The 25,968-nt window shown below is 49.5% G+C and overlaps 1 protein-coding gene across 1 annotated transcript in view; it reads right to left on the reverse strand.

The window, feature by feature from the left end:
• The window catches only part of TNR (tenascin R), an 81,590-nt gene that overhangs the window by 24,953 nt on the left and 30,669 nt on the right, over positions 1-25,968 (reverse strand). Inside the window, exons 2-6 of the mRNA XM_076339640.1 lie at positions 8,655-9,210; positions 5,379-5,855; positions 4,658-4,921; positions 3,713-3,828; positions 1,018-1,168 (exon numbers count right to left, since the gene is read on the reverse strand). Coding sequence (XP_076195755.1) covers positions 1,018-1,168; positions 3,713-3,828; positions 4,658-4,921; positions 5,379-5,855; positions 8,655-9,150 — 1,504 coding nt within the window. The 5' untranslated portion in view covers positions 9,151-9,210. The remainder of the gene's footprint in view (positions 1-1,017; positions 1,169-3,712; positions 3,829-4,657; positions 4,922-5,378; positions 5,856-8,654; positions 9,211-25,968) is intronic.

The raw sequence follows: 25,968 nt of genomic DNA on the forward strand, positions 1-25,968 counted from the left end.
AGGCAGACACGCCAGCATGGGGACGCCTTCATGGAGCAGAGAGCTGGGAGCCCACCACTCCATCTGTGCTCCCCTGCAAAGGTCAACCACTGAGTTTGAAGTATCAGCCTCTATTTTTATTTTTTGCTGACTTCCTGGGGAAAGGAAGATTTGGGCTTGTCCAGGAGATGTCTCTGTTAAGCCATGTTGAGCTGAGTGTGCAGGCAAAGCAGGAGGAGAGGACTGTGCTGAGGAAGCTCAAACCTGCAGCAAGCTGCTGCTGGTGGAGGGACCCTCCCTTCACTCTCACCGTTGCCTCAAATTAGCAGCCTGGAGAGAGCATCACCTCGTTATAACCCTCTGGCAGCTATTTAAATGCTGTTTCCATTTGCAATAGCTTGGATGGAGGTAGATGTCTGCCTGGCTGCCAAGGCAGACCGCAGCAGATCTGGCATGGAAAATCTCCTCTCCACAGTGACCTCTGTCCATCGCCACATTTCCTTTGGTGAGGAGAAGACCCGGTTGAACTTCCTCTAGCCTACGGGATGGACCAGTGACCAGCTGAATAAATTGGTTAAGAGGGGATGTGCTGTTGCTCCTGGCTCCCTGCCCTGCTGCCTGATTTGCCTGAGTTGGTGGGAGTAGAGGGCATTTAGTGGCACAAAAGCAGGCAGGAGTTTTAATCTGTTATATATGAGTAGGCAATACATTTATAGAGATGTTTCCTGGGGGCATCCAGCATCTGAAATTAGCAGAGAAGAGGAATTTATCCAGCTATATAATAAAAGCGGACCTGAGCCTTCGCTCCCAACCCCATTAACCTTGCCATGGTTTCTGTGCTCACAGCAGTTCAGGAGGGAGAAGGACAAAATACTGCATGAAGAAGCTGTTGCTTCAATGCACCTGTAGCCTGGGCAAGTTGGGTGGTGCTATTTTTATCCCTGCCCATGCAGTGCTGGGCCACTTTCGCTGCTGGGACCTTTTTTTGGGGACCAAGCCCTGGGCGCTGCCGTGCTGTCTGGGGCCGGGCTCACTCACGGGTTGAGACGCTGTCAGAGGTGGGAGGGCTCCTGGCTTGTTCCTTCAGGGCCACCACGGTGACGGTGTACTCTTCCCCCGGCTTCAGCCCCGTCTGGTTGAAGGTGGTGACAGTGCTGGGGAGCTGGGCGATCACACCACCTTCGTTGTTCTGTCGGGGAGCAGAAATAACCATTAAAAAAACAAAACAAAAAAAGGCGGTTTTGGGGAACTGGTGCATGGAGGGGAGGTGCCCCCGCATTGCGTCCTTCCATGCCCAGCCCTGCACCCCCAAATCACATCCTTGCCCTGGCACATCCCACCGTGGAGGTGCAGAAACCCAGGGTGAAGCGTGGAGCACCCATGTTGCTGGGCTGAGAAATCCTCCCCCATCCCTTCTTTTCCCCCCCCTCCACTTCTGTATTTACCATCTGTGTGTCTGCTGTTCTCCAGAAGAGAAAAGATAATAAAAACAAATCCAGGGCTGGACTCCTTTTCCCTGCTATTCAGGTGCCAGGAGCCTTCTGTTGTTCATATACAGGTATGAAACTGTAAGGTCTTTATTTTGCCATCCCCTGCTTTTTAAGTATCTTTATTAAACTTGTTATACTTTGTGGTTTTGCTCTGAAAAACTGTAAGGCTTTAAGCAACTGCAAATGTCACCTTTCCTGCCGGTGTTTGGACAAAGGATCTTTTCTTGCTGTTGTCTTCACTAATAACACGCTAAACAAATCTTTGCACATAGCTCTCAATTCATATTCATCTCTTTTCTCATTAAACAGGAAATCTTCCATTTTAGCCATAAACTGCCAGCTTACCTTTCCTAATTTTCTTTTCTAAATCTGTCTTTGCTTCATCTTTCCCCTCCCCCTCCCCAGCACACGCAGCAGACGGGCAATCCCTGCCTGACCCTGCTTTCGGGGGACGAGAGCATCGCGGGGAAAACGGAAGGAGGATTGCTCTGCGGGAGGGTGCAAGCATCCTCGCGGGGATGCTGAGGACCAAATTAGCATCCTCTTGCTCGGTTTTCAGGAAGACAGAGCGAGCTTGATTTTACTCATCGAGGTTATTTGTGATGCTGCTGATATAACTCTGTTTTTTTCATGTTGAGGCCTCTTGGACTAGGTTTTGGTTTTATCTGGAGTGCGGCGATGGTTTAGCGTTTGCCCGAGCAAGTATGGCTTCCAGGCAGTGAAGGAGACAGCACCCTCTGCCTTATTTTAGGAGAAAAGCTGGTGATGGAGAATTGAGAGATTCCAATTTCAGCAGCGGATGGGCAGGAGCACGACTGTGTCTTTGTGGTGCAGGACCGTGTGCATGACTGACGGATGCGAGAACTTCAAAGCCCTGTGAGCTACATCCCTTCCCCACCCCAAAAACCTGCATGCAGGAACAGCCATCCTTTTGCGCTTTATCTCTTCCTTTAAATCCTGAAATGTTTCTGCATGGTTTTAAGTTTCAAGCTTAAAAACAGAAACAGGACCAACAGTTTGTATTTATCAGTGAGAAAAACCTATCGCTGATGACCCTGTGGGGAGAAGTTTGCTGCTATCCCAGCAATTCCTCACCCTGAAATGGATATATCCCTATTTACCTGCTTCAGGGGGATGCTGTTGAGCTTAATTCTCGAGTATCAGTGAAATGTTTGAAAGATAGCTATTTTTTTGCTACCAAAAGCTCTTCCCTGACATTGTGTTATTGTTTCAGCTTTTATCCCCACGGTGAATGAAAATTACCCTGGGGTTTATACCTGCAGTACCTGAACTTCAACTTCCGACACAATTTGTGCATCGATGTACCCAAAATGGTACCCAGATCCTTCCAGCCTTTTTGGAAGTGAGGGAATGAGTTACTTAAGCAATCGAGCCCTTGCTTCGTGCTATGTAATGATACTTTACAGTTAAGAGCATTTAAAACTTTGGGGCCAAGTTCTGCAGTTCTCCACTGCCCAGAGCTGCCTTTGACTCCAGCGAGGGTTTTGTACAAGTGAAAATGGCATAATTGAGCCCTTAATCAGCATTACTTTTACTGCTGGGGCTTGAAAGCTCTTGTAAAGAGGCTTCATGTACAATTGATGCTATACTTATGGCTAAATGGTGTAGAAATTATGAATATAAATGAAATACTTGATGTACAATTTTTGTTGCCGCACATAGAAAATATGCGATATTTAGGGCAACATTCTCATCCTTTCATCTTTTCTGGCACAAATTCTACCTGTTCATCACTGCGATTAAAATTCCGTGGCAGGAATTAGCTGTGCGTGTGACTCGGGGATGCTGAAGGTTGTTGTCTGAGAGCCGGTGGCTGCTCATTTCGATCCAGGCTGCTTTGGGTAGCTTAGCATGCAGAGAGAAGGGGTGAGGAAGAGGAGGAAGAGGAAGTCACAGCAAAGGAGATAGAAGGGAAAAAGAGGGGGTGACAGCAAGAGGCAGTGAGGCTGGAAGATTTACTTATTTATATGCTCGTCTCTTGATTTTATTGGGGAATTTCTTTGAGGACAAGTGTGCCTCGACACCAAAGACTACTGGGGAAATGCAAGCTGGCAATTTGAGGTTGAGGTGTTTGAGGGTGTCTGATGTGAAGCACACAAATTGCAAACAGAGGTCGGGGGTTTTTTTGGGGGAGTAATTGGAAGCTAATTTAGGATCTGCTCGCTCAGTGTTTTTAGGGTGACTGGGTGTAGCCCACGATGCCATGCATGCGGTGGTGGTACCTTGGGGATGAAGCTGATCTCCCAGCTGTCGAAGGGGAAGGAGAAGGGCTCCCACTGCACCTCCGCCGTTGTCTCTGTGATAGTCTTGAACTTAAGCCCCTGTGGCGTGGCGAGGTCTGGAAGGGAGCAGGGGGTGGTGAGCAGAGCAGGACAGGTGTCGGGGTGCCGCCCGCCCTCACCCTGCTCCCTGCAGCTGTTTCGTTATCTGGACAAGGAAAATGGAACCCTTTTCGTAGCTGCTAGCAGAGTCATTGCCCCTTTGTCCCCACTCCAGGTGGGTTAGAGGGAGAGGAGGGAAATGCCTGGGCTGCTGGACACCACAGCATCCCTTTGCATTGCACCTAACTGCACCATGCAAACAGAGTGATGGGGTTGCAAAAGGGGTGTCTGGGTACTTTATGTTTCCCCCTGCCCTCTGTATCTTTGGTTTCTGAGGATCCTTTCAGGAGGTTGCCATTACAGCTTGATACTCATTTTCCTCTGTGCATCATGGTCCTGGTCAGGACTACATATCTCCTGATGCACAGCAGCATCCCCTCTTGCTGCGCTATTGCCCATGTCACTGGGATTCGTCACAGGGAGCTCATCCAGGAGTGGGAAGAGAACTTGTGACTTCTGTGATATATCGCAATATTTTCTATGAGGAAAAAAGTGTAAGGTATTTTGGGCCATATTCTGGGAGCTTCGGTAAAACACTGGAAGTTTCTTTGATTTTCAGTCATTCAGGTTTTCATCCAGACTGAGTCTTTATGCAGAGAGTGGATGCATTTCCCCCTTTCCTATATCCCCATACAGATATAAATAGGGATAAAAATATCCCCAATTTTTTTTTTTTTGAAGACTCAATTTTCTGCTGCTAGGAGGTTTTTATGGAAAATGTGAGCCAGCTTGAGCATCACCTCTGGTTATCCAGGTACCAAGCGACAACTGCAGTAGGATACTTACTGGTCATCACCTTGGAGGTAACAGGGATGCTCAAGACGTCACTGATGACTGCGTAGACGCTGATGTTGTAGGCAACACCTGGCTCCAGCTCTGTGATGGTGATGCTGCTCCAGTCCCCGGGCACCCGCTGCTGGAGCTGGGTGCCCCCTGGCCCCGCCGGCTGGTACGAGACGACGTACTCGGTGGCTGCCCCAGGGCTGTCCCACGCCAGCTCGATGGAGCTGTCGCTGATCCCTGTCACTCGCAGGTTTTCGGGAGGAGCCACTGATGGGAAGGGCAGAGGTAAGGAGAGCGTCAGGGTGTGCGTGGCTTATTCTCCCACCCGGCCGTGGGGAAGGGTGCGTGGGTCTGCTGGTGGGACACTGTTATAGGCTTTGGGCTGGGGGTTATGTGCTATCTGTGGTTGTATTAAATGGTATAGCGAGGCAAAGGCTCAGGAGAATCTGACTGCAGTTTCTGTTGCACCAAGGGTTTACCACTGATGTTGGGACGAACCTCGCTGGCTTTTTGCTCACCTCCCAAACTTTTGCCCGTGGTGTCTCTGGGGACAGGGACAACAGGGAGGCAGCCAAACTGCAGGGCCTGAGCAGGTCCTGTGTGACATGCTCTGCCAGGTATGGGTTTCTCCCAGGCTTCGTGGTACTCCTACGGGGCTCTGGGCACCTTGAAGCCCTCACTCATACATTAGGGTCTGTCTCTCCCCGTGCATGCCCCCCACTACCTGCTGAGCAGTCCTGCCCTTCGTAGCCTTCCTCACAGACGCAGAGACCATCCCGGCAGACCCCACGGCTGCTGCAGGCATTGGGGCAGTGCAGCCACCCGCAGTCCTCCCCGGCGTAGCCCTCCTGGCAGATGCATGTGCCATTGGCGCAGTGGCCCTTCCCTGAGCAGTCACGGGGGCACCGCAGCTGGGAGCAATCCTCCCCGGTGAAACCCTCCTCGCAGACACACTCGCCATCCACGCAGAGCCCGTGGGAGCCACAGCCAGTGGGGCAGCGGAGCTGGGAGCAGTCCTCGCCCCCGTAGTCGTTGTCACAGATGCACTGGCCGTCCAGGCAGACACCACGGCTGGAGCAGTCCCGGGGGCAGCGGGGCTCGGAGCAGTTGCTGCCTGCCCAGCCCTCCATGCACACACAGCTGCACGACTCCAGGCTGAAGTTCCCGTGGCCGCTGCACTGCGGGGTGTAATCCAGCTGCCCTGCAAGAACGCAGGACCGAGGGTCAGAGCCCACGGGGTCAGAGGTAGAAAAAGGTCAGTGTTGGCCCTGGGTCGGCCCATCGATGGGCTGTGGGAAGAGGGGCAAGATGTGGGGCAAGTAGGGGATGGTCCTCCCTCTGGTTGAGCATGCCCAGCTCTGGGGAGCTGGTGGCTTTAGGGCTGGCAGGGGCAGAATTGGTGATATGACTCATGATATTGGGGTTGGACTAGATGACCTTTAGAGGTCCCTTCCAACCCAAACTATTAGATGATTCTATGACTCATGGTGGGGCTTGGGGGGGTCCCCAGGAGTTTCTGTCCCCTCAGGAGCACTGGCCTCCATGTCTATGGGTGCCATCAGCCTTGTTGGGGTGCAAGTGCTCCCTTTGGTTTTTCTTCAGCTCAGCGCTCAGTCGATGGGAACCTCCCTAGACCTCTTACTGGGAAAAAGCTTTCCCTGGCCAAGCCCTCTGCACTAGCCATGACTCCTGTTCCTTGTTACAGGTGAGAGGTCCCAATCTGCTTGGTCTCTCTCCGACAAGAAACAGATATGTACCCAAAGACATCATCTTCATCCCTGTCCTGGTGAGCCTGGTTAAGACAGAGCCATTTGCTTTGCACAAAGTATCATGGGTTTGGGCATGCTGGGGTTATGGGAAAGCTGGGAAAGCACATGGCCTCCGTGGCCACCACCTCTAATGTCCCCCCTTTACCTGGCAGCCTTGCACAGGACGCTCTGGGGTGAGGAGGGATGCATGGGGATGAAGGCATCAGTCACTCTGACATTGCCAACGCTCCCCTCTTTTGCCTCTCAACATGGACCCACAGCTCCAGCTTAGGGTTATAAACTGAGGAAGAACAGAAACCCTTTCCGTGCTTCCTCCAACCATTGGGAAACCTCTACACCATGAAGACCCCAAGCCACAGGACTTTTTGTCCCCCAACTAAGTTTTCCATCCTAGCTGAGCTACCTGAGCAGCTCTTTCTATGGTGAGTGCAGCAGATGCTCATGTAAAAGGGGTTCAGTTACATGCTGTGCCAGACAGACCCATTTGGGTTACTTTGCAAGATGCTTCCCATCTAAACTGCAAATACTGGGAATGGCAATCAGATTCTCTTCAGAACTCAGCCTCTAGTTAAGTTATCAAAAGAGGAGAGGATGCTTGTAAGCGTGCTGGAAGAGAGGCTTTCCTTGGGGAAATGCCTCAGGCGGTGGGGTAGGGATCCTGATCTCCTCTGTGGTGCAGTGAATTGAAAGCAACTCCCATTAAAATAAAAGAAATTACTTGAGTTTTAGCTCAGCGCATCTGTGATTAGAGTGGAGACTCCACCAAGCGATGAATGTTTAATGGGACTGTCTGCGTATGTTGCAAGTAACCCAAATAGGCCCATCAGAGTTTCAAATTAATTCCTTTAAAACAGGTTTTTCCCATTGTGTTTCCTACGTGATTTTAACCCTTGCTTTACACACACCGGTGGCACGTGTGGGTGTTTTCTGTTTCATCTTTTTTTAACGCAGCTGATGACTGTCGCATTGGGAGGGGATGCAGGCTGAGCCTGCAGCTGGAAATGCAGTGACTTCCACTGGCTGCATGGGAGATGTCAGCCCGAGCCACCCTGCTGAGTGTGCCATCCCGGTTTGTTCCTCCCCAACCCACACTCCCTTGGTCCAACTCTGTTGACCTGAGTGTGGGTCTCTCCCATTTCACTTTAATGTGTTCTCAACATAGAGAAGTTGGGGTACCACCAGAAAAATCACACTAATAGTTGCGAAACTTAAAAAAAGGCAGCTGGCATTCGGGGAAAAGGGTTGCTTTTAATTTTTCTTCCTCCCTGTTGTTGTTCTTGGTCTGAGAAGCTGTTTTCCCCTGGAAAGATGCCTTGTGTGGCTCTCCTTGCTTGGTGGCTTTTTCCCGGGAGGAGCCCTGGTGTGTCGGAGCCCCGAGCAGGGCTGGGCTGCATGAGGGACAGATGCCCTTTGGGACAGCCCCTCTTACCAACCTCCCCGACATGTAAGGAAAACCATCAGTGTGCTAGCTCCCGTGCTGTCAAAATGCAGCCTTTAGCCCAAACCTTTCTTAATCCATCTCATTTCAATTGCGTGCTGCTTCCCTGGCTCTGAGGAATGGCCACGGTGAAATGAGGAGCCATCTTTGATGGGGTAACCCTAATGGGGGCTCTTGGAGAGCTTCACAAACTGCACATATTGTTATTTAGATGAAGTATCCTGTTGATGGTTTTGTGCCTTTGTTATAGGTTTTGTTTGCATCTTTCATGGCAACAGAAGTTATTCCCTGTATTTTTTTTTTTTTTTAAACTCAGCTTTTCATACACATTCACTCCTCCTGCAGAGAAGATGAAGGGGTTTATTGCCGGCTCCCGCGGTGCTGCCTTCAGCCTAGGGACAGCTTAGGAGAGCAGCAGCTACGTCTCTCCTCCCTGTCCCATGCACAGTGGCAAATTTCTAACAGCGTTGCTAGGACTGCAGGGTTGGGAGATCACCCTGCTCATGCCTTACCAGCGGTAATTTTATCTGTAACGGGGCTTTAGCTCTGGCTGTTACAGGGTTTCTGCAGCAAGCAGGGCATGGGGGCTCAAGTGACCAAATCCGTCCTGGGGATTTTCCTGCCTTGGAGGACCTAAGATGGGCTTTTCCCTAAAGCCACAGCCACGCCATGGGTGAACATAGGTTTTCCTCTGTCACCACTCTGAGTGGCATCACCAACTTTGTATTTATTTCTCCTGCCTTTCACTTGAGCCCTTAGTCCCCAGCAAGAGCTAACAGGATGGCATTACTACCTGTGGCTGCATTTTCTTGGCAGCAATTGGAGTTGCATTGGTCCCGGAGCATGGAGACCTCCCTCTCCAGCATCTCAATCCTGCTCAGCAGCTCCTGCAGGGATGGGAGGGAGGTGGAGCACTTGCAGGCGTGCTTGGGCAAGTTTATCCTGTGGGTGAAGGTGACCTGGCTCTCACTGTCGGAGGTCTGCTCCGCGTACTCCACCAGCCGGTCGTCTTCTGAACTCACCTCCTCGGCCGAAGACTTGAACATGGATGAGCAGCAGCTGTCCAGGGGAATGTTGATGTTGTAGATGTGGTGGAACACCATAGGCTGCTCTTTGATGGGTGGGCTGCAGTTGGCAAGGCCACGTGCCTCATCCACTGCCACCCTCTCGGCCGGCTCTGTTGTCACCTCCAGCCGGCACTCAAAAGGTTTGAGGACGGCGCCCAGCAGAAGCAAGTTGAAGCTGATGAGTACATTCCTCAGGACTGGGTTTTCACTGTCAGTCCCCATTTTCTTGGGAGAGGGAAGAGCCTTCTAAGCCAGCCTTGGACAGCCAAGCGTGGGGACGACCTGGGGACACAGAAGAAAAAGAGCATGGTTAGTGTTAGCCCTGAAACTGTGCTCAGCGTAGAGAGGCAAGTCCTTCTTGGCAAAGTCATCCAGAGAGATGTGGGGCTGACTTGACCCACACACAGTCCTGCTGGCTTTGGTGGAGCCTAAATCAGCCCCGAGTGGAGCCTGACTGGTGGGGAGACCCTGCTGTAGCCCTTGAACAGTGACAGAGGTAGATTCTTGTTGCCTTTTTTTTTTTTTTTAAAGGAAACAGTTAATCTGGTACTAACAAAGCATGAAATACATGTGTTATCAGGAGAAACACCCCGTATGGGATCTACTTTCAATGCCACATCAGTACAGTGTGTAGGGTCCAAAGGGTTAAGGCATCCCTTAATCCTGCCTTAACTGATGCATCCCTGCGCTCTCCTTCAGTTGTCTCCCGTGCCCCAGGAGATGCGCCCAGGGTTGCTAAGCTTCCTCCAGTAGCTATAGGAACGGCAGCCTTGATGTTAAACACCGTTAAATTACACCATGCAGGCTCCAGCTTGTTCAGGTTGACACTCTGAGTAGACAAATCCCTCCCGTTAAAGTGGCTTCACCCCCTGCCCACACTCTGCATTATGGGTTAACTTTGCTTTGATTTGGAACAACACAACTTCTTGTTCCGGTATCGATCGTGAGCCCCCAGGTGGTAAGCCAGTCTCCGAGGACTACATTTATCTTCAGGCTAAAATCACCAGTGCCAGCCCAGTTGCGCTGGGGATGGATCCACCTCCATTACTCTTGTCAGGACTATTGTGTGCTGACCAATACTTAAGGCCAACTGGTTTGCCATGAGGAATCACTGCCCGGTCCGTCAGAGGATAGTGCTAATGGGCAGGCAAATCTGTGTCTGCAATGTCATTGCACCCAAAGATACCGTTTGCCTTGTGTTTTCTTTGCAGGAGGTAGTTTGCCTGCAGTCCAAGAGGAATTGCTGGAGCGTGGCTGCTTGGAGGGCACATTGTGCTGTGGTTAGAGGCTCTCAGCTGAGCCCTGGCACTGCTTTGGTGTTGAGACAGCTACTTAAATATTTCCAGTTAATAGGTGCAAATGCTCGATTGGATTTCTCATAGCATTTTAGGAGGGAACATAAATTGATGTGTTTGCGGCTCCCTACCTGTGTTGGGTTTGTAGGACTTGGATTGGTGAACACTGGCGATGTGCTTTGTGGTTGCTCCTGCACCATCAGTGCAAAAGATGCAGCAGGCACATTAGACTTGGTCAACAAGCTCTTTACAGCGCTGGTAAAAAGATGCAAAGAGCTGAAGACCTCCTCGCTGCATTACCAGAAACTTTACCAAAGCTCCAAGAAGTTGGGGGTTTTAGGTATTATTCAAACCCAGGACACGGGTCTTGCAGTGTCCAGCCTTAATTCATAATTAACTGTAATAAATCTGTATTTAGTACCATTAATAACTGTATTCAGACTCTAAGAGGGCTTAGCCATTCATACAGGTCTGAAGACTATGAATGAGCACATGGGACCATGTGAGTTAAGAAGGACTTAAAACCTCAAGGACTTAAAACCCCTGAGTGCTGGGTGACCCATTTGGATGGGACCTGCCTTGAAGGGCTGCTATGTGGAGAGGTGCAAATTGCCACATCTGCCAGCTTTTTTTTTTTTTTGCTGCTACATTGCCACGTGCTCCTTGTTCTGGGACATTTGGTGGCAAGAGGAGATGGGATATCAACCCCATCTGACCCTAACTGAACACTCATACCAGTTCCTATAAGTGGGAAACGGAGGTGAGAAGGAGTGGCAAGTTGAGTGGTTCCAACAAGCTACTTAAAGCCAAATCTCCCAAGCTGCATTTAGTGCAGACCCCGTAGAGTCTGGACTTGGGGTTTCACAGCCGGTCCATGCTAGGGCATGCTGGCCATGGCAAGCACGAGGTGCAGGGTGGTAGGGAAAATGTCCTGATGGCTTTTGGTGGATGCTTCCAACCTACCCATGTGGGATCTTCTCCAAGCCATGGGAGCTGGCCTGGCAGGGTGGGTGTGATACCCCAGCGATTTGGGTTTTGGGGGGTGGGAGAGGATAGCAGCGTGGTGCTCAGCTGTGATCCACAGCTGAGCCGCGCTCGGGGCTGCTTGCTGAGTCTTACTTTGCCAGTATCTGCCAGTGCCATAATCTTGAGCAATTGCTGTCCCTTACTTCTAATGACTCTCTTGCTCTGGAGCTCCTCTCCGTCTCCCTGGGGAACGGCTGTGCCTCCCCCCTTCCCCTGTTGCTGAATGAAAATATTTGTTTACTGGTTTCTCTCCTACAATACCATACTACTCCAGAAAATATCACTATTCAGCTGCCTTGCAGCATTTGCAGGGTTATTATTCCATATTACTGCAATGTTTCTGCTGCACTTTTCTTCTCGGCTCCCTGCTTAATGCCTGCTTCTTGTGAGCAGGCAGCTGGGACTCCTTTGGTAGGCTCTCTCTTTTTTTTTCTGGCTTTAGGAAAAGCAAGAAAAATGGAAATAACTGTGTGGTGGGGTGGCCTCCTCCTTCCCCTTGGCTCCCATGGTGGCTCTGGCCATGCTTGCAGAAGGCAGAAAGAAGGAGGGCACCTGAGATGACAACGGGAGGAAGCAAGAGCGGTGGGATTGATGCTCCATAAGTAGTGATTTGGGGCTGCACTCTCATACCTTGACCCCCCCCGATCCTCCTCTGCCTTCTGGGCTCTCCAGCAGCTCCTGGGTGGCCCCGGCTGACCCCCAGAGAGACTTCTTGTCCCTGCATAAGGGGGCAGCCGTGACTGGGGGAGGCACAGGGACTAATTAGCGCCGGCTGCCTTTGATTGACTTGTCAGCGTTCAAGGCTAACTACCCACTCCTTGGCCTCTCGCTTGGCTTTTTTGTGTGTGCTTGGAGTGGAAGTAATTGTGGCTGTGAGCCAGCTGCACTGAGCTGTGCCAGAGCTTCAAAGCAAGCCTCCTTGCAGGATTACAGGAGCAGCTTAGACATAGGGAGATGAAATCCTCCCCCTCCTCACTCTTTGGGTCCAGCCTGGCTCAACAGAGATGCCAGAGCCTGTTTATGAGGGATGGGTGGAGAAAGGCTCCAGGTGGATGCAGGGATGAGGGAGCAGGAGATGGGTTGGTGGATAAAGCGGGGCGAGCAGATTCACGGCAGAGATTGCTCGCTAATGACAGTGAGCAGGCTGGGTAGTTAACTCTCTAACCCATAGACTGAAAGCCATTCATTTGCTGGTAGAAACTTCAAGGCTCATTGATCTGAATCTCTTTATCGGTATATTCATCACAGCGGACGCCAGCGGGATGCTGCCCAGCTCTTGGTTCTGAGCAGCAAGTCACGGCATCCCCCTCCAGCCCTGCTCAACGTGGTGGCCTTGGGCAGGGTGATGCTGCAGGGGTGGTGGCATCCCCATGGCATGATGCTAGGGGAGCTTCCTCTTTTTTATTATTGTTATAAACAAGATCCTGGAAAGAACAAAAAAGAAGAAAAAGTATTCCTGCCTTGATTGGGTGCTGGGTCAGGCTTAATGCCACCTCTTTGCCGTGAAATGGTGAAAAGTCACCCCGGTTCAGGCTGTCCCTGGCTCAAATCAGGCTGAATCCACAGGGTCCTGCAGAGCAGGAGGATGCTTCTTGCTATCCTTAAACCCACAGCAGACCATCTTGAGCCATAAATCCCTATTAATCCCTGACTTCTTCCTGGAGGCTTGGGCTGACAACTCTGAAGCCCTGCCAAATTTGTGGATGCATTCCTAGGGTCTGTCATCTCCCTTCCCTACTTGGTTCTGCTTTGTCTCCTCTCCTTCTGTCAATGATTTGCCTTTTCCTGAAGGACCCCATCACTGTGAGCTCAGCCAGGGTGGGTTAATGCAGGGATTTGGCTGGCAGTGCTTCAGGGCTGTGTGCACGGTCTGACAGCTCGAGGCTTGTTGACCAGGGAAGAGAAGTTGCGTTAATGTTCCTCTTCAGGTTCCTCATCCTCCTGCCCTCCCAGTGCTTCCCAGCCCAGCTAACACTGCCCATGGGCGGTGACAGAGCCATTAGAAACCATTGACTGAGCAAACAGATCCAGGACTATACATTTTTTTCCTTCTCCCTGTACAAGGAAAAAGCAGCAAACTTCTGTCATTGTTTCACGCGTAAAATGAGTTCCATTAGGGCAAATTTATCTGGGGTGCTTTTTAGTCTTTTTTTTTAATTTCTCCTTCACTGTCACCAAGTTCAGATAAAACTCCAAGCTGGTGGTGTTCCCAGTGGCTTCAGTCCCTCCATCCCCAGAGGTGGCCTTGGAAAACCTCCCGACCGGGGCAGCAAAGGCAGCTTTGAGCCCAGTGCTTTCCCAGCATCCAACGGCGATGTCTTCTCCTTCGCTTCCCACCAGGCTGGGGCAATGCTTCTCCATCTGCTCGCACCCAGGACAGGACAGTTGATCTCCAATTGCCTCTGGCACAGCACAAGCTTGAGGCTGCTGCTTTATTTCACCAGAGTTGGTTTCCCTTGGTTTGCTTTGCTTTCCCCCCCACCCCGCTATGGTCCCCCAGAAACATGGGTGTTTGAATTAAAGTTCAAATTAAAGAGTTATTAAAGTTAATTATGAAGTTTGGCAGGCACTGAGCTCTTGGCTCCAAAGCATTTCAACTTTGGGGAGCTGTGAAAGAATCAGTCTGCTGCAATTTCTGTGTGGTGCTCAATAAAAAAACACACAATATAAAACTGAGAAAAATATTTGAGGGCTTTTGCCAAACATATATCACAGCAAAGTGCTCTCTTTCCCTCCCGAAAGGCCTCTCTCCATCCAGGGCTTGTGTCTTATGGGCCAGTGAAGGAAGAAATAGAAAACCCTTAGTAAATCCACAATGCATCAACCCTAATTATATATTTTTGGCTATTTTTACATTTTGCTGGTGGGCTGTATTTGTGCAAGCAAATGGTGCTGGGAATGCAGAAGGGAACCTGTGTGCGGTGGTGCTTGGAGCAGCTGTGCCAGGAAAGTCATTAATGGTGTGGCAGCATTTTTTTGGGGGGCAGCATCACCCAGAATGCAGCGCCATGTCCCCCAGCAGGATCTGCACCCCCTTTTTTATTGCTTAGCAATATCAATGTAGCAAATGCAAACTGTGCCCCAGGGGCTGCTGCGGGACAGGCACAGGGACATCAGATCTGCACAACGGGGTTGATGCCAGCAGTTTTATCTCCAGCATTTTGCTGGAGATAATTTAATATTTGGATGGTCCAACAACATTTATATTTTTGTGCCAGTTTTGGTGAATTGCTTTGGTTAAAAAAATACCCCCAACGCTGCCTGGAAAGATGCTTGAAAAATTAAAGCATTTCCTTCTCCAGCCAGATATTGTGTATTAAAATGTTTTTAAAGTCACTAAAGATGTGAAAACAAAGTGAACGTTTTGGTTTGGGTGAGAAATATTTTAAGCTACCCAGAGCACATAGATATATATGTGTATATATACATATTTATATGCATTTATTGCATTTTCTTTTCCTGAACACCAGATAAACCACAAGTCCTGCTTTTTGGTGCAGATGGCAAACTGGAAAAATGAGATTTATTTGGAGTTTGGACTGGGACACATCCTTAATGCTGACCAACAAACCATCAAGAAATGGAGTTTGCTGCCTTCCTCCTCAGCGTGGCAGGAGCAGGCAGATATTAGCTAACACTCAGCGGTCCCCGAGCCATGTCAGGGCTGGCTGATTGGAGCTGTGATGTGTTCCCTGCCGGAGCTCGGCTGGCAGGAGCTGGACCGCTGTGATGAATTTGCTCCTAGCTGCTGCTAATGGTGGGAACAAGCCCGGCACATGGTGGTGTGTGAAGCAGGCGGGAAGCCTCTGAGCGTATTATTTGGGCTTTTATGTCAAAAAGTGTGTTGGACTTTTCCTATAAGCCAAAAAAACCTGTGCTGGATGGTTTTCAAGGCTCCCAAAACCACGCTGGAGATACCCGAGCGCTCAGTGTAGATGGTGCCTGCTCCATGTTACGGTGAGATGCAGTCCCTGCAAGCTTTCCTCCTGCTCATAGGGAAGGAAATTAATCTCCATCGTGTCCCTGATTGGCTTCCCAGCCATATGCTTTCCATCCCACGGTGACCACACAGCTGGGAAAACAAGGTGGACTGAAAGCTCTGAAGCTCAACCCTGTTTTTTTTCAGACCTCCCAAGAGAGGCTGCAGCACTCGCTGGTTTAGAGCAACTCATCACTCCCATGCATCAGCATCATTATTGGCTCTACATTGAAATTGCTGTTGGGTGCCACAGTCCTCCAGCCATGGCAGGTGAGGACAGGTGCATGGAAGGTGCACGCCTTGCTTTTGCTTTGCTTCGTGATCTGGCGAGAAACTCTTGTGATTTGCCCATCTCACCAGAAAGCACTTGCATTGCACCAGCGGCTTAGAATTAGTAAAAATAATTGGTCAGCTCCTTGGCAGCTTGAAACTGCTGCAAATTTGGCATTGCAAGGCTAATTTGCACCAGTAGGACCCTCCTGAGTGGATGTAGAGATGCAGCATGTCCTGCAGACCCGATTCCCTCCTGCAATTTTCCAGGGGGGGAAGAGCACTGCCTCCCAGTTATTACTAACCTAATGATATGCAATTTATCTGCTTAAAAAGGTTTTCATTTCATTAGTTCCCTGGGCTTCATGGCAGAGTGAAGGTCCTTGCCATGTGCAAACAAACGTAGTCCTCTCCCTGATCAACTCCTTCTGCATCCTCTGCCTACTTGCAATCCTTGTCTCCCCTCTAAACCCAGCCTGCTACGGGCTTTTGGGGGAATTAAAGGAGGTGGAAAGCTTAGAGGAGAGAAGCATCATGTCCCTTGTAACGTTGGACCTCAGCCTGAGATCGGTTAGTTGAAGGCCAGACCCTACGGACCCATGGGGCCAGAGCTGATGACCAGCACCAATAACTGCACCATGCTGAAGAAACCTGACCAAATCATTTCACGCTGCCACCAAACAGCCCTCAGAGAGGGAACAATTTTCACCCCACTGACTAATTACATCTTTAAGCATGAAATACTTTGATGCTTTTACCAGTGTTCCCTAACTATATGTGGAGGAAGAAATCTATAGTTCCCCCAACTGACTGTAAATTCTGCCGGCTTAATAATTCATGCACGCCTCTGTGATTGCAGCCTACGTTATATCTTTCTTCCATTACATATTCTTCTATTGAATTGCCACGGCATATATCAATAGCCTCTAAAAGCTCCCACAGGAAAGCAGGCAGTGGCTTAGCACAAAGGTTTTGGGGGGAATCTCCTTTCATTTTCCCATTAACAGGTAAAGCCTGGATCCGGTGGGTCTGACTTCACATCGTCTCATTTGACTGCTGCCTCCCGCCTGCTCCCCTGTGAAGCCCAGGGAGTCACTGGGGTGAGTCTCATTTTTGCAAGGGTGCTGGCTCTAATCTGAGCCCATTCCAGCATTTTACTGAGCAAATTATGGCATTGACTGTCTTCATTTATATATATTTACAGGCAGCAGCAGGTACATTATCAGCTCCCTTGTCCAAGCCACTGTTCCTGAACAGCAAAAAATGCTTGCTTGGTGCTAAATGCATTCATGTGACTGGCTTGCAAAGGTGGGCACCTAATTTTGCAATGAAAGCCAAGGTGGACGCCTAACTTTGTAATGAAAGCTTTTAGAAGTGGGCTTGGGAAAGTGGCCTGGCTGCTGCCCGTACCTCTTTGCTGTGACCAGCCCCAGTGCTCTATTGGCAATGCTGAGATGCAGGCGCAGGCTGCGAGTCCACGGTGCAGCACGTCATGGCTCATGGTTAGATGCTTTCCTCCGGCCTTTAACACAAATATAAAGATCCATGGTGTCCAATGTCCTGCAGGAGGGTGACCTGCTCCCTTCTGGGTCTGTACGTGACACCCTGGTCCCACAGTGCCTGAACTCCCAGCTCCTAATGGGAGTCACTGGCTGCTAAGACTGAGCTATTCCATACTTACTTATGAGGCTGGATGTGTGATTCGAGTTGTGGCAGGTGAGTATTTGGTAGCCTGTCCCTCTGAGCACTAATATTTGATGTCTGTTGGAGGTGGCCTCGGCTGCCCTGCTGCTTGGACAACCCCATCCCTTGGGACTCCCTGCCCATGAAAGGGCATCACGTCCAGCACTTCACACCATATAATTATTCACACTCAGTTATGAAATAAATCCCCCCTCAGTGGGCCTGTATGTTGCAGAAGGGTTTATTTTATCCTTATGCAGCATCTCTGGGCATTAAAGCAGTTTCACCAAGGAGAGCCTGGGGGCAGAGGCTGGGATGGCTTCCGCTGCTCTCCCCTGAGTCACCGTTTGCCCATAATGATGCTCCTGGAGGCATCGCTCCTGCCCCACGCCTGGGGAGAGATTCAATTTCTAAAGAAAGGTTTTGGGATGGGGCCAGGCCTTTCTGAGGTGCTACCCTTGAGTGCTAAAGCTGCGCACCCCATTTCTGAGCCCCACGATGTCTGCTCTGCCTGCCCCGCTGGCTCCCAGAGCTCTGCCAGAGATGCTCGGAAGCCGTAAAGGAGGAATTAACTGTAATTACGGAGCATTGCAGGGCATAAACACCCTCTAAATCCTCTTTAATTACGTGGGAGCGCTTAATTACATGGCAACTGGAATGTAAGTGCAAAAATAAATATGATTTCATTTTTGTCTTCAGCAGGGGCACCAGTAATTAATTTTGGAGGGTAATGTAGAACCCAGCCAAATGCAGGCATGATGTGGACACCGCATGTACAGTGCTGCAGAGGTCCTGCCACCCAGTACTGTCAAACCTCCCTCTCCCTCTCCAACAGCCACAGCTTTGCCATCCTTTCCCATTTTCCCTCTTTTCTGTCCATCCATGCATGGGCAGAGACTTGCAGACGTCAGGGTAAGGCAGGACCGAGTGGTGGGGTACCCACTCATCCTCCAGCATGGAGAAAACCAAGCGTGAGAGCTTCCATGGCTAATTCATCCCACCTAAATTATGCTGCGAACCCACAGTTTGTAACCAGTGGAATTTGGATCACTCTTGGATCACTCTCGGATCACTCTCGAGCACACCATTTGCTCCCAGCGCACAGCTCGGGTGCCGGCAGCAAGTCCTCGTGCTTGTGTAGCTGATGCTTGGCTGTCATGTTGCATTAGAGTCTACGAGTCAACCCGGATGTCCTCAGGGCTCAGCCGACGCGGATGCAAACAACCCAGCTTGGGATGCTCTGTTGCCAAAACACCTCCACCCATTACCCCCAGTGCAGATGGAGCGTACGGCTTGATGAAGATGAAGGAGCGTGCAACAAAGTGCAAAGTCACGTTGAAGAAATCGGATGTGCCGCGACCTCCATTGCCCCATATAATCACTGCATGCTGCCAGCACGACCGTGAAATGGATAACAGTGCTGTGGACCAGGAGAGGAAAATCCCTGCTATTATCACAGCTTTCTTTTACCATAATTAGGGGATTGTGGCATTTTCCCCTGGGAAACCTGAGCAGGGGCACCCAGGAACTCAGTTTACTTTGGTCTTGAAGCCTTGAAAGCAAAACCACCTGCTGAAGTCAAATGAGCACATTTTTTTAAACTTTCTTTTCAGTTTGCCTAGTCATTTATACCCTAACTCGAAGTTGGGGGAATGGAAAAGAAAAGCTCATCTGGTGTGTTTTTCCGTTCATTTTCCTCCTGCACGTGTACTTTTACACCGCAGAGGTGAAGCAGAGCTGATGTGATCATGAGGTTGTACATGCTGTGGCTTTTCCCCACCTGCTTTATAACCCTTGTACTGGAAAAATTCAGATTTTTCTCGCTTTTTAATATATTGCTCAAACTAAACCATGCGTTACAGCTGATTTACACTCATATGCAACCTGGCAGGTAGCAGCAGGGATTGCGCTGTTTGAACCCTCCAAAAATTGATATTTTCTACTTGCCTTCCCATTGTAATTTCCCCTGAATATTCAGAGCAGCAGCAGATACTTGTGCAATAGATTTGGGGCTGTAGCAAAGCTGCCGCGGTGGAGCTGACTGTTGCTAGAGAGTGGTTTTGCTTGGGCAAAGCTTGTCCCAGGTCCATTTTGGGGACCTGCAGGGTCTCCTTGGGAGGGGACAGCCTTGTGGTGGCGACCGCAAGGACCCTGCAGATGTTTTCTATTATTTCCCATCAAAAAGACAGCTGAAGAGAGCGCGAGCAAGCTGGAGCAGAGAAATGAACTGTAGTCCTGCTGCAGAGACTTCATTTGATAAATAATGTATATAGAGTTTGCAGTTATAACTGCTTTTTTTCCAACTCAGGCAGCCGCCTGGGTTTGACACATCCTGGATGTATTCCTCCTTCTAGGCGGTGAATGGGATGACAGGCACTCACTCGCGTGGTGGGGAAGGCAGGGCAGGCAGTGACAGGCTCTGTTGTGTCAGATAGGTTAATCTGGGGCTTTTCTCACTTCTGACGAGCTACGTGTGTGTGTGTATGGAGCGGAGGCGGCATTTCCAGGCACTGCAGGAGGAAAGAGAAACGCTGGGGGCACAGCGTTTAAGAAAACTCCTGGAGTTAACGCATGCCACGGACATGTGGCTGAGAAGAGATGTATAGCCCTGGGTGGGCATGTGGGTACCAGCTGCCCCGACACCAGGATGCTGCACCCTGACCTACCTGCCAGCCCCGGTCCAGCCCAATGCTGGACATGTGGCTTTCCCCACCCCAGGACCACCTCCCTCCTCCCTCCCCTGGTAAGGGGGAGTCCTCCTCTGAAATCTCTTTTTTGGCTTCAAGCATGCTTTCCAAGGAGCTTGTGGCATTGCCCATGAATGGGGTCCCCCAGGAAAGATGGGACCTTGGAGACGACCAGCTAAATCAGCCCTGGTTTATCCCTGCACAGCACTGGGAGCGAGGATTTCCCTTTGCGATCCCATGCTGCTGTAACAACAGTGTGAAGTGAGGCGGTTGCATTGCCTCACCTCCCCAGTTTGCCGTCCCTTTGACCCTAACAGCCATCGTGGTGCGGCAACCCAACCCATCACCCAGACTTCTGGGTCTGAGGAGCTGGCTGGGTGCCTGCACAGATTCCCCAGTGCCACTGGAGGTATATAAAATGTCTTTAATCTAGGCACACCAGAGATAATGCTCTTTAATAATTTTTATGGCAGGCTTTGAACATTTCTATTGGAGCGATTTGGTTAAAAATAGATTTGCTTCTGTTGGACTTTAGAGGAAGACCTGGGCTACCATATTAATGAAGGTGAGTGGGAAAACCTGTGTCTCTCCCCATTTTACATCCCTGTGGAAGAACTGGAAAGAGCCTCGGCGCTTTTATTGCAGGGAAAAACAAGATCCTTGGGAAGGGAAAATAGCTGTACTCAATGTGGGCTTGCACCAGCTGAAGATCTGAGTCAGGATGGGTTTTTATTGCCCTATAATAGGTAAGCACTTCATTAGGAGTGGCTATAAATGCATAACATAATTTCATTGAGCCTGGAGCTGGTGCAGGGTGCGGGAGCTTGGAAGCAAGCCCACTGCTTTGTGATGTTTTTTAAACTAGAGCTTGATTTTGCTCACTTTAGTTGTCCCACTAGTATTGTAAGTGTTAGGGTTAAACAGTTCACAAATGAGCACTTAAAATCAATTTTAAGGCTGGTTTTTTTATGCTGAAGAAATGCGTGGAGATAGAAGACTCAGGATGAAGGAGACCCCTTCAGTCCTGTGACAGGCAGTGATGTGATATAACCCCTTTCATGAATGGGTCAAAATTCATCTTTGGGTTGACTCCCATGGTCCCCAGTGTCCTAGAAGGCTGGCTCAGCACCTTATATTTCTGAGACTCTTATAATTTCTAAGCCAAAATTAACCACAGTCAGTTGAAACACACTTTCTTGCCTGCCTTTGCTGCCCTCCTCCACTTCTGATCAAACGGATAGATAAATAATGATAAATAACATGTTGTGGCCATCTGAGTAGGGCTTGCTGAACCAAGAAATAAGATCACTTGGGCAGCAATTGCAGCACTGTGGGAAGATGGGAAATAGCCAAAAATATTTGCAGAGTTGGAGCACAGTAATTTGAAAGCAAGGGATTGTTGGCTGCATCCTATTCCTGCAGAAATTGAGGAGCAAATGCCCCTTGATGCCTGCTGAGAGCAGGACAGCCCTGTCAAATGAGGCAAACTCAACCTGCTAATTGAGATGGACATGGCCTGCTTCTCACACACCTTAAATAGAGCAAATGGGACAGTGTTCAGAGAGATGTCTTGGTATATGGCTGCACCCGGTCACTCCTGGGCTTCTCTCATGCACCTCCAGCCTGTAATGGGCCATGCAATGAGGGCTATACAATTGCAATTTTCCCTCCAAAATCAGAAGCATTAGGCACTGTAGTGCCTCTGCTACCTGTAACGCCAAGCTGTGACTGCTGAGCAGGACAGGGAGGATAGCACTGCAGAGGATGGGGCTGTTTTGCTGGGTCTGGAAACTGGGCAACCCTGGAAAACTGCTGGTGAAGCCACCAGCTGGGAAGGCTTGAGATGCATCATGGTAGGACTGGTCAGACCGCCATGGTTCTGCTGAAGTTCAAAGTGTTGCAGCAGGAGAAAGACTGAGGGGTTGAAGCCTCTGGGAGACTTGTGCAAGAAGCTCTGCATGGGAAAATGAGTGGGAAACAGCAGAAGAAACTCTGTTCAACTTAACTGGCAAGGCAGGATCCCTCCTGGGAACAGCCTTGGGTGGTTCCTTGCTGCAAGGGGCAGATCCACTGACATTTCAGAGTGGTCCTCTTTGAGAGGGGGACAATGACAAGGTAACATCCCAACACTTGCACATGTGTACAATGTCTCCAGTTGGGTCTTGCAGTGGGTTAGGGGATTCTCCTGGAGGAGGTCACAGTGAGGCTTTCAAGCAGGCTTATATTCTGGCACAGCTATTTCCATTTTGGAATGATTGTTTTACCTTTTGGGATATAATTCATTCATTTGGTGCGGCTGAGCAGGTAGGGTGGGCAGCAGCAGTCAGGTGTTTAATCCCCACCCTGACCCTGGCCGTGCTGTTTCACCCTAGATACCTCTCGCTGCTGCCAATGCTGCTTATGTCCTTTGAAAAATGGGGATAATGTAGGGCTATCTCCCTATGAAATGCTGAGATGACAGCCTAATGAATAGTACCATGAGCTGGTGGAAATTCACTTCTGTACAGAGGTGCCAATCTAATTTTCCACTCTAGATAGATATTTAATAACCCAAAGTCCTCTTACTCCGGTGGGATTATCTATGGAGCGCTTCTCTACCACAAAGTCCAAAATACTCTACTAAAATGCATATGAGAAATGAAAACAGAAAGCCTTGTAACAGACCCCTCAGACACGTGCTTAGCTGGGCAGGTGACAGAGACAACTCCACTGCCAAAATTATGGAAAAAGATTAATTTTACAATCTGGTCCGAAATGTGGGTGGGTCCTCTTCCTATCCTGGCTGGCCTTGCCCACCTCTAACGCGGTGTTTGGCTGGTCTCTAGGAGGTAAAATTGAGCTGTTATTTCTCTGATACCTCATCTTCTTTTATAAGTGAAGTAAGTGGAAAAGAATGTTCTTTTAACGCAAAGGTTGGCTGGAAGATCAATAGCGGCTTCACATGTTGCCCAGGTGGCCAAGAAGGCCAATGGCATCCTGGCCTGTATCAGAAATAGTGTGGCCAGCAGGAGTAGGGAAGTGATCGTGCCCCTGTACTCGGCACTGGTGAGGCCGCACCTCGAATACTGTGTTCAGTTTTGGGCCCCTCACTACAAGAAGGACGTTGAGGTGCTGGAGCATGTCCAGAGAAGGGCAACAAAGCTGGTGAGCGGTCTGGAGAACAAGTCTTGTGAGGAGCGGCTGAGGGAACTGGGACTGTTTAGCCTGGAGAAAAGGAGGCTGAGGGGAGACCTCATCGCTCTCTACAACTACCTGGAAGGAGGTTGTAGCGAGGTGGGTGTCGGTCTCTTCTCCCAAGTAACAAGTGATAGGACAAGAGGAAATGGCCTCAAGTTGCGCCAGGGGAGGTTTTATTAGGATATTGGGAAAAATGTCTTCACCGAAAGGGTTGTCAAGCATTGGAACAGGCTGCCCAGGGAAGTGGTTGAGTCACCGTCCCTGGAGGTATTTAAAAGACGTGCAGAGGTGGTGCTTAGGGACATGGTTTAGTGGTGGACTTGGCAGTGCTAAGTTGGACTCGATCATCTTAAAGGTCTTTTCCAACCTAAACGATTCTATGATTCTATGATTCAATGTATTTTTGTCTACTAATTTTGTTTTGTAGGGCTTTTGGGGAAAAAAATGTTGCTTTTCATGCAGCACATGGACATGATGAGCTCTGCTGCCAGGTTCTGGGCTTTTATCACAAATTGCCTACCTGGCCTGAGCCATTGGGGCCAAACCCATGTGGCCAGGGGCAGACAGGGAGCCAGGACTGCCTGTACTCATCTCAGACCTTCTCCCGCCTAGATAGATGGACACCCTAAAGCCAGGGCATGGTTGGTGTTTAGCCTATGGTGTCCTGGTGTGCCTTGCAGAGGGGCTTTCACTCATTACTGCTTGTACGGTGCTGCAAGATGCTCTGATGGAAGGTTTTCTGATTGCAAGTCATTATAATAATTCTCTTATATGATTACATTTCCTGGCAGGGGATCTAGTCTGCTAGATACATGCCTGCCTTGGCTGGTCTGGAGAAACCAAAGAAATGCCAAGCATTGCCAATAGTTATTTTGAAATTCCATCTTCTTCACCCTATGTTTCTCCTTTCTCAAGCTGCTGCAGCTCTCACAGGCGAGATAGCTAATTGCAAGGGGTGGAACGAGCCATAAGTAATTAGGCTGGCTGATCAACTCCTTTAAGTCCATGTGGCTCTATTGATTTCTGTGCTCATTTATGTCAGTTGAGATCAGGTCAGGGGCAAAGCATCTTTGGTAAATGCAGGGGCTGGGAGATTTTGTGGTGTTTGGAGGACAATGAGTGTCTGTGATTGGTGATGCTCTGGGCAGATAGGAGATGTGGGTAAGAGGGAGAAGAAAGGGAGCTGACTTTTTTTGTAAGGACTGAGCTTCCAAGAGGAGCATCCCAAGTTTGGTGGGGTGCATTCTGCCTTTTGCAGAATGTTTTTCAGAGGCGCTTTCTGCCTCTGGCAGAAGAAATGCCAGTGGACCCTGGAATGCCACTTCTGTCTTGTTCCAGTATATGCATTAGCATGCTGCTGGTCTGCCATCTGATGGCCTCTGAGAAGTGTGAGCATTGCCTTGCTGGGAGCCTTGGAGAAGGAAATTCATCGATCCACTGTGTCCTGTGCTCTGGAATTCAAGTGTGTTTGTTGTGTTGGGTTTCTGCTGTGCCTCCTCCTCCACAATGCTGTGCCCTGTGTTGTCTTCCGTATTTCATGGGGTTTTTATACATACATATATATATATATATATAAAGTTTACATATATATAAAGTTATGTATATGTGCTCCATTTTTTGATATGTGGTCGACCCCTGTTTTTCTATGCAAAGTTGGGATGCTAAAAGGGCATAGCAGTTAATCTTAAGGAAAGACACATGTCTGGAGGTGATTCAAGTATTTTCTTTAAATCTTCACACCCTGAGAAGGATGACATTTAAAAACAAATATCCCATCTTAAGTTCCCCAGAGCTGGCTGTCAAGCACGGGATGGGAGAAGATAGGGTGGGAAGGTCTCATCACTTCACCTGTCTTGCCACCCCATGTTTCCTGTTGGTGGTTTTGAGGGGGACTTGGTTCATGCCAGGACTTCATTGTGTGCCCAGCTGATGCTCTGTCTCTCAGGGTGCTTTTATATCTCCTCTGTGCTGCTCCTGCAGCTCTGATTGTGCCAGTGCCTATCGCAGGCTTTTCTGCTCCTCCTTGGTGACGTGAGAGTCTTTCTGTCCCCCTAAACACGGGTGCTTTGGAGCATACAGACTTTGATATGATCTAAACAAAATTTAGAGGAACAGTTGAGTGCAGTAAGATGCTCTTAGTTTGCCAAAGCCAAGAGGCACATCCTTTTTATTTATTTATTTATTTATTTATTTATTTATGTATGTAAAGAAAAATCAAAGATTTGTTCTGGTTTTGAGAATTTGCGAGTAAATCATTGATTCCCAAAGTCACTAGAGTGCAGAGTCCTGAGCTGGCACAACTGTAGCCAGGGTTATCCAGTGGGTGTAAGGTTTTTATAATGGTCTTCTGAGGGTTTTTTTAATTTATTTATTTTTATACAAAGCTGCTCTGTTATGTGTTTGCTGGGTTTGAGTGAAAACTCCTCCCATAAGAGCTGGCCAGACAGTGAAGGTGGGAGCATCTCTGAAAAGCATCTCGGGATGCAGTGCAACTGTGTGGACGGGGACAATGGGTGTCCTACAGGCAGTGGGGAGTCAGTCAGTGCTCTGCACCCGATGCTGCCCTGCTCCCAGTGCAACAGGGCTGTCTCCAACTGGGGTTACTGGAGACACTGGAAACCTCTGCCCTGAGCAAATTAGGCAAACATAATCCACGTGCCCTAGGGCTTCTTCTGCATGGTTTGCCTGGATGATTGCCCTGGGAAGCACTGAGTGTGGCTGTTAGTGCTGGAAGAGAGGTCTCATTCCAGCTGGATGCGGTGCATCTGGATGGGAGAAGCTGCTGGACACCCAGACAGGGAACTTCCCTCCCCCTGCTGAGCTGCAACGCTTCCTTTCCCTGAATTACCTTAGAACCACATCAGCAACTCAACAAACTCTGTTTTCCCTTGCTGGATATCTTTTTGCTACACTTAAACCATGG

Source organism: Aptenodytes patagonicus, chromosome 5 (assembly GCF_965638725.1).
Source record: "Aptenodytes patagonicus chromosome 5, bAptPat1.pri.cur, whole genome shotgun sequence".
NCBI lineage: Eukaryota > Metazoa > Chordata > Aves > Sphenisciformes > Spheniscidae > Aptenodytes > Aptenodytes patagonicus.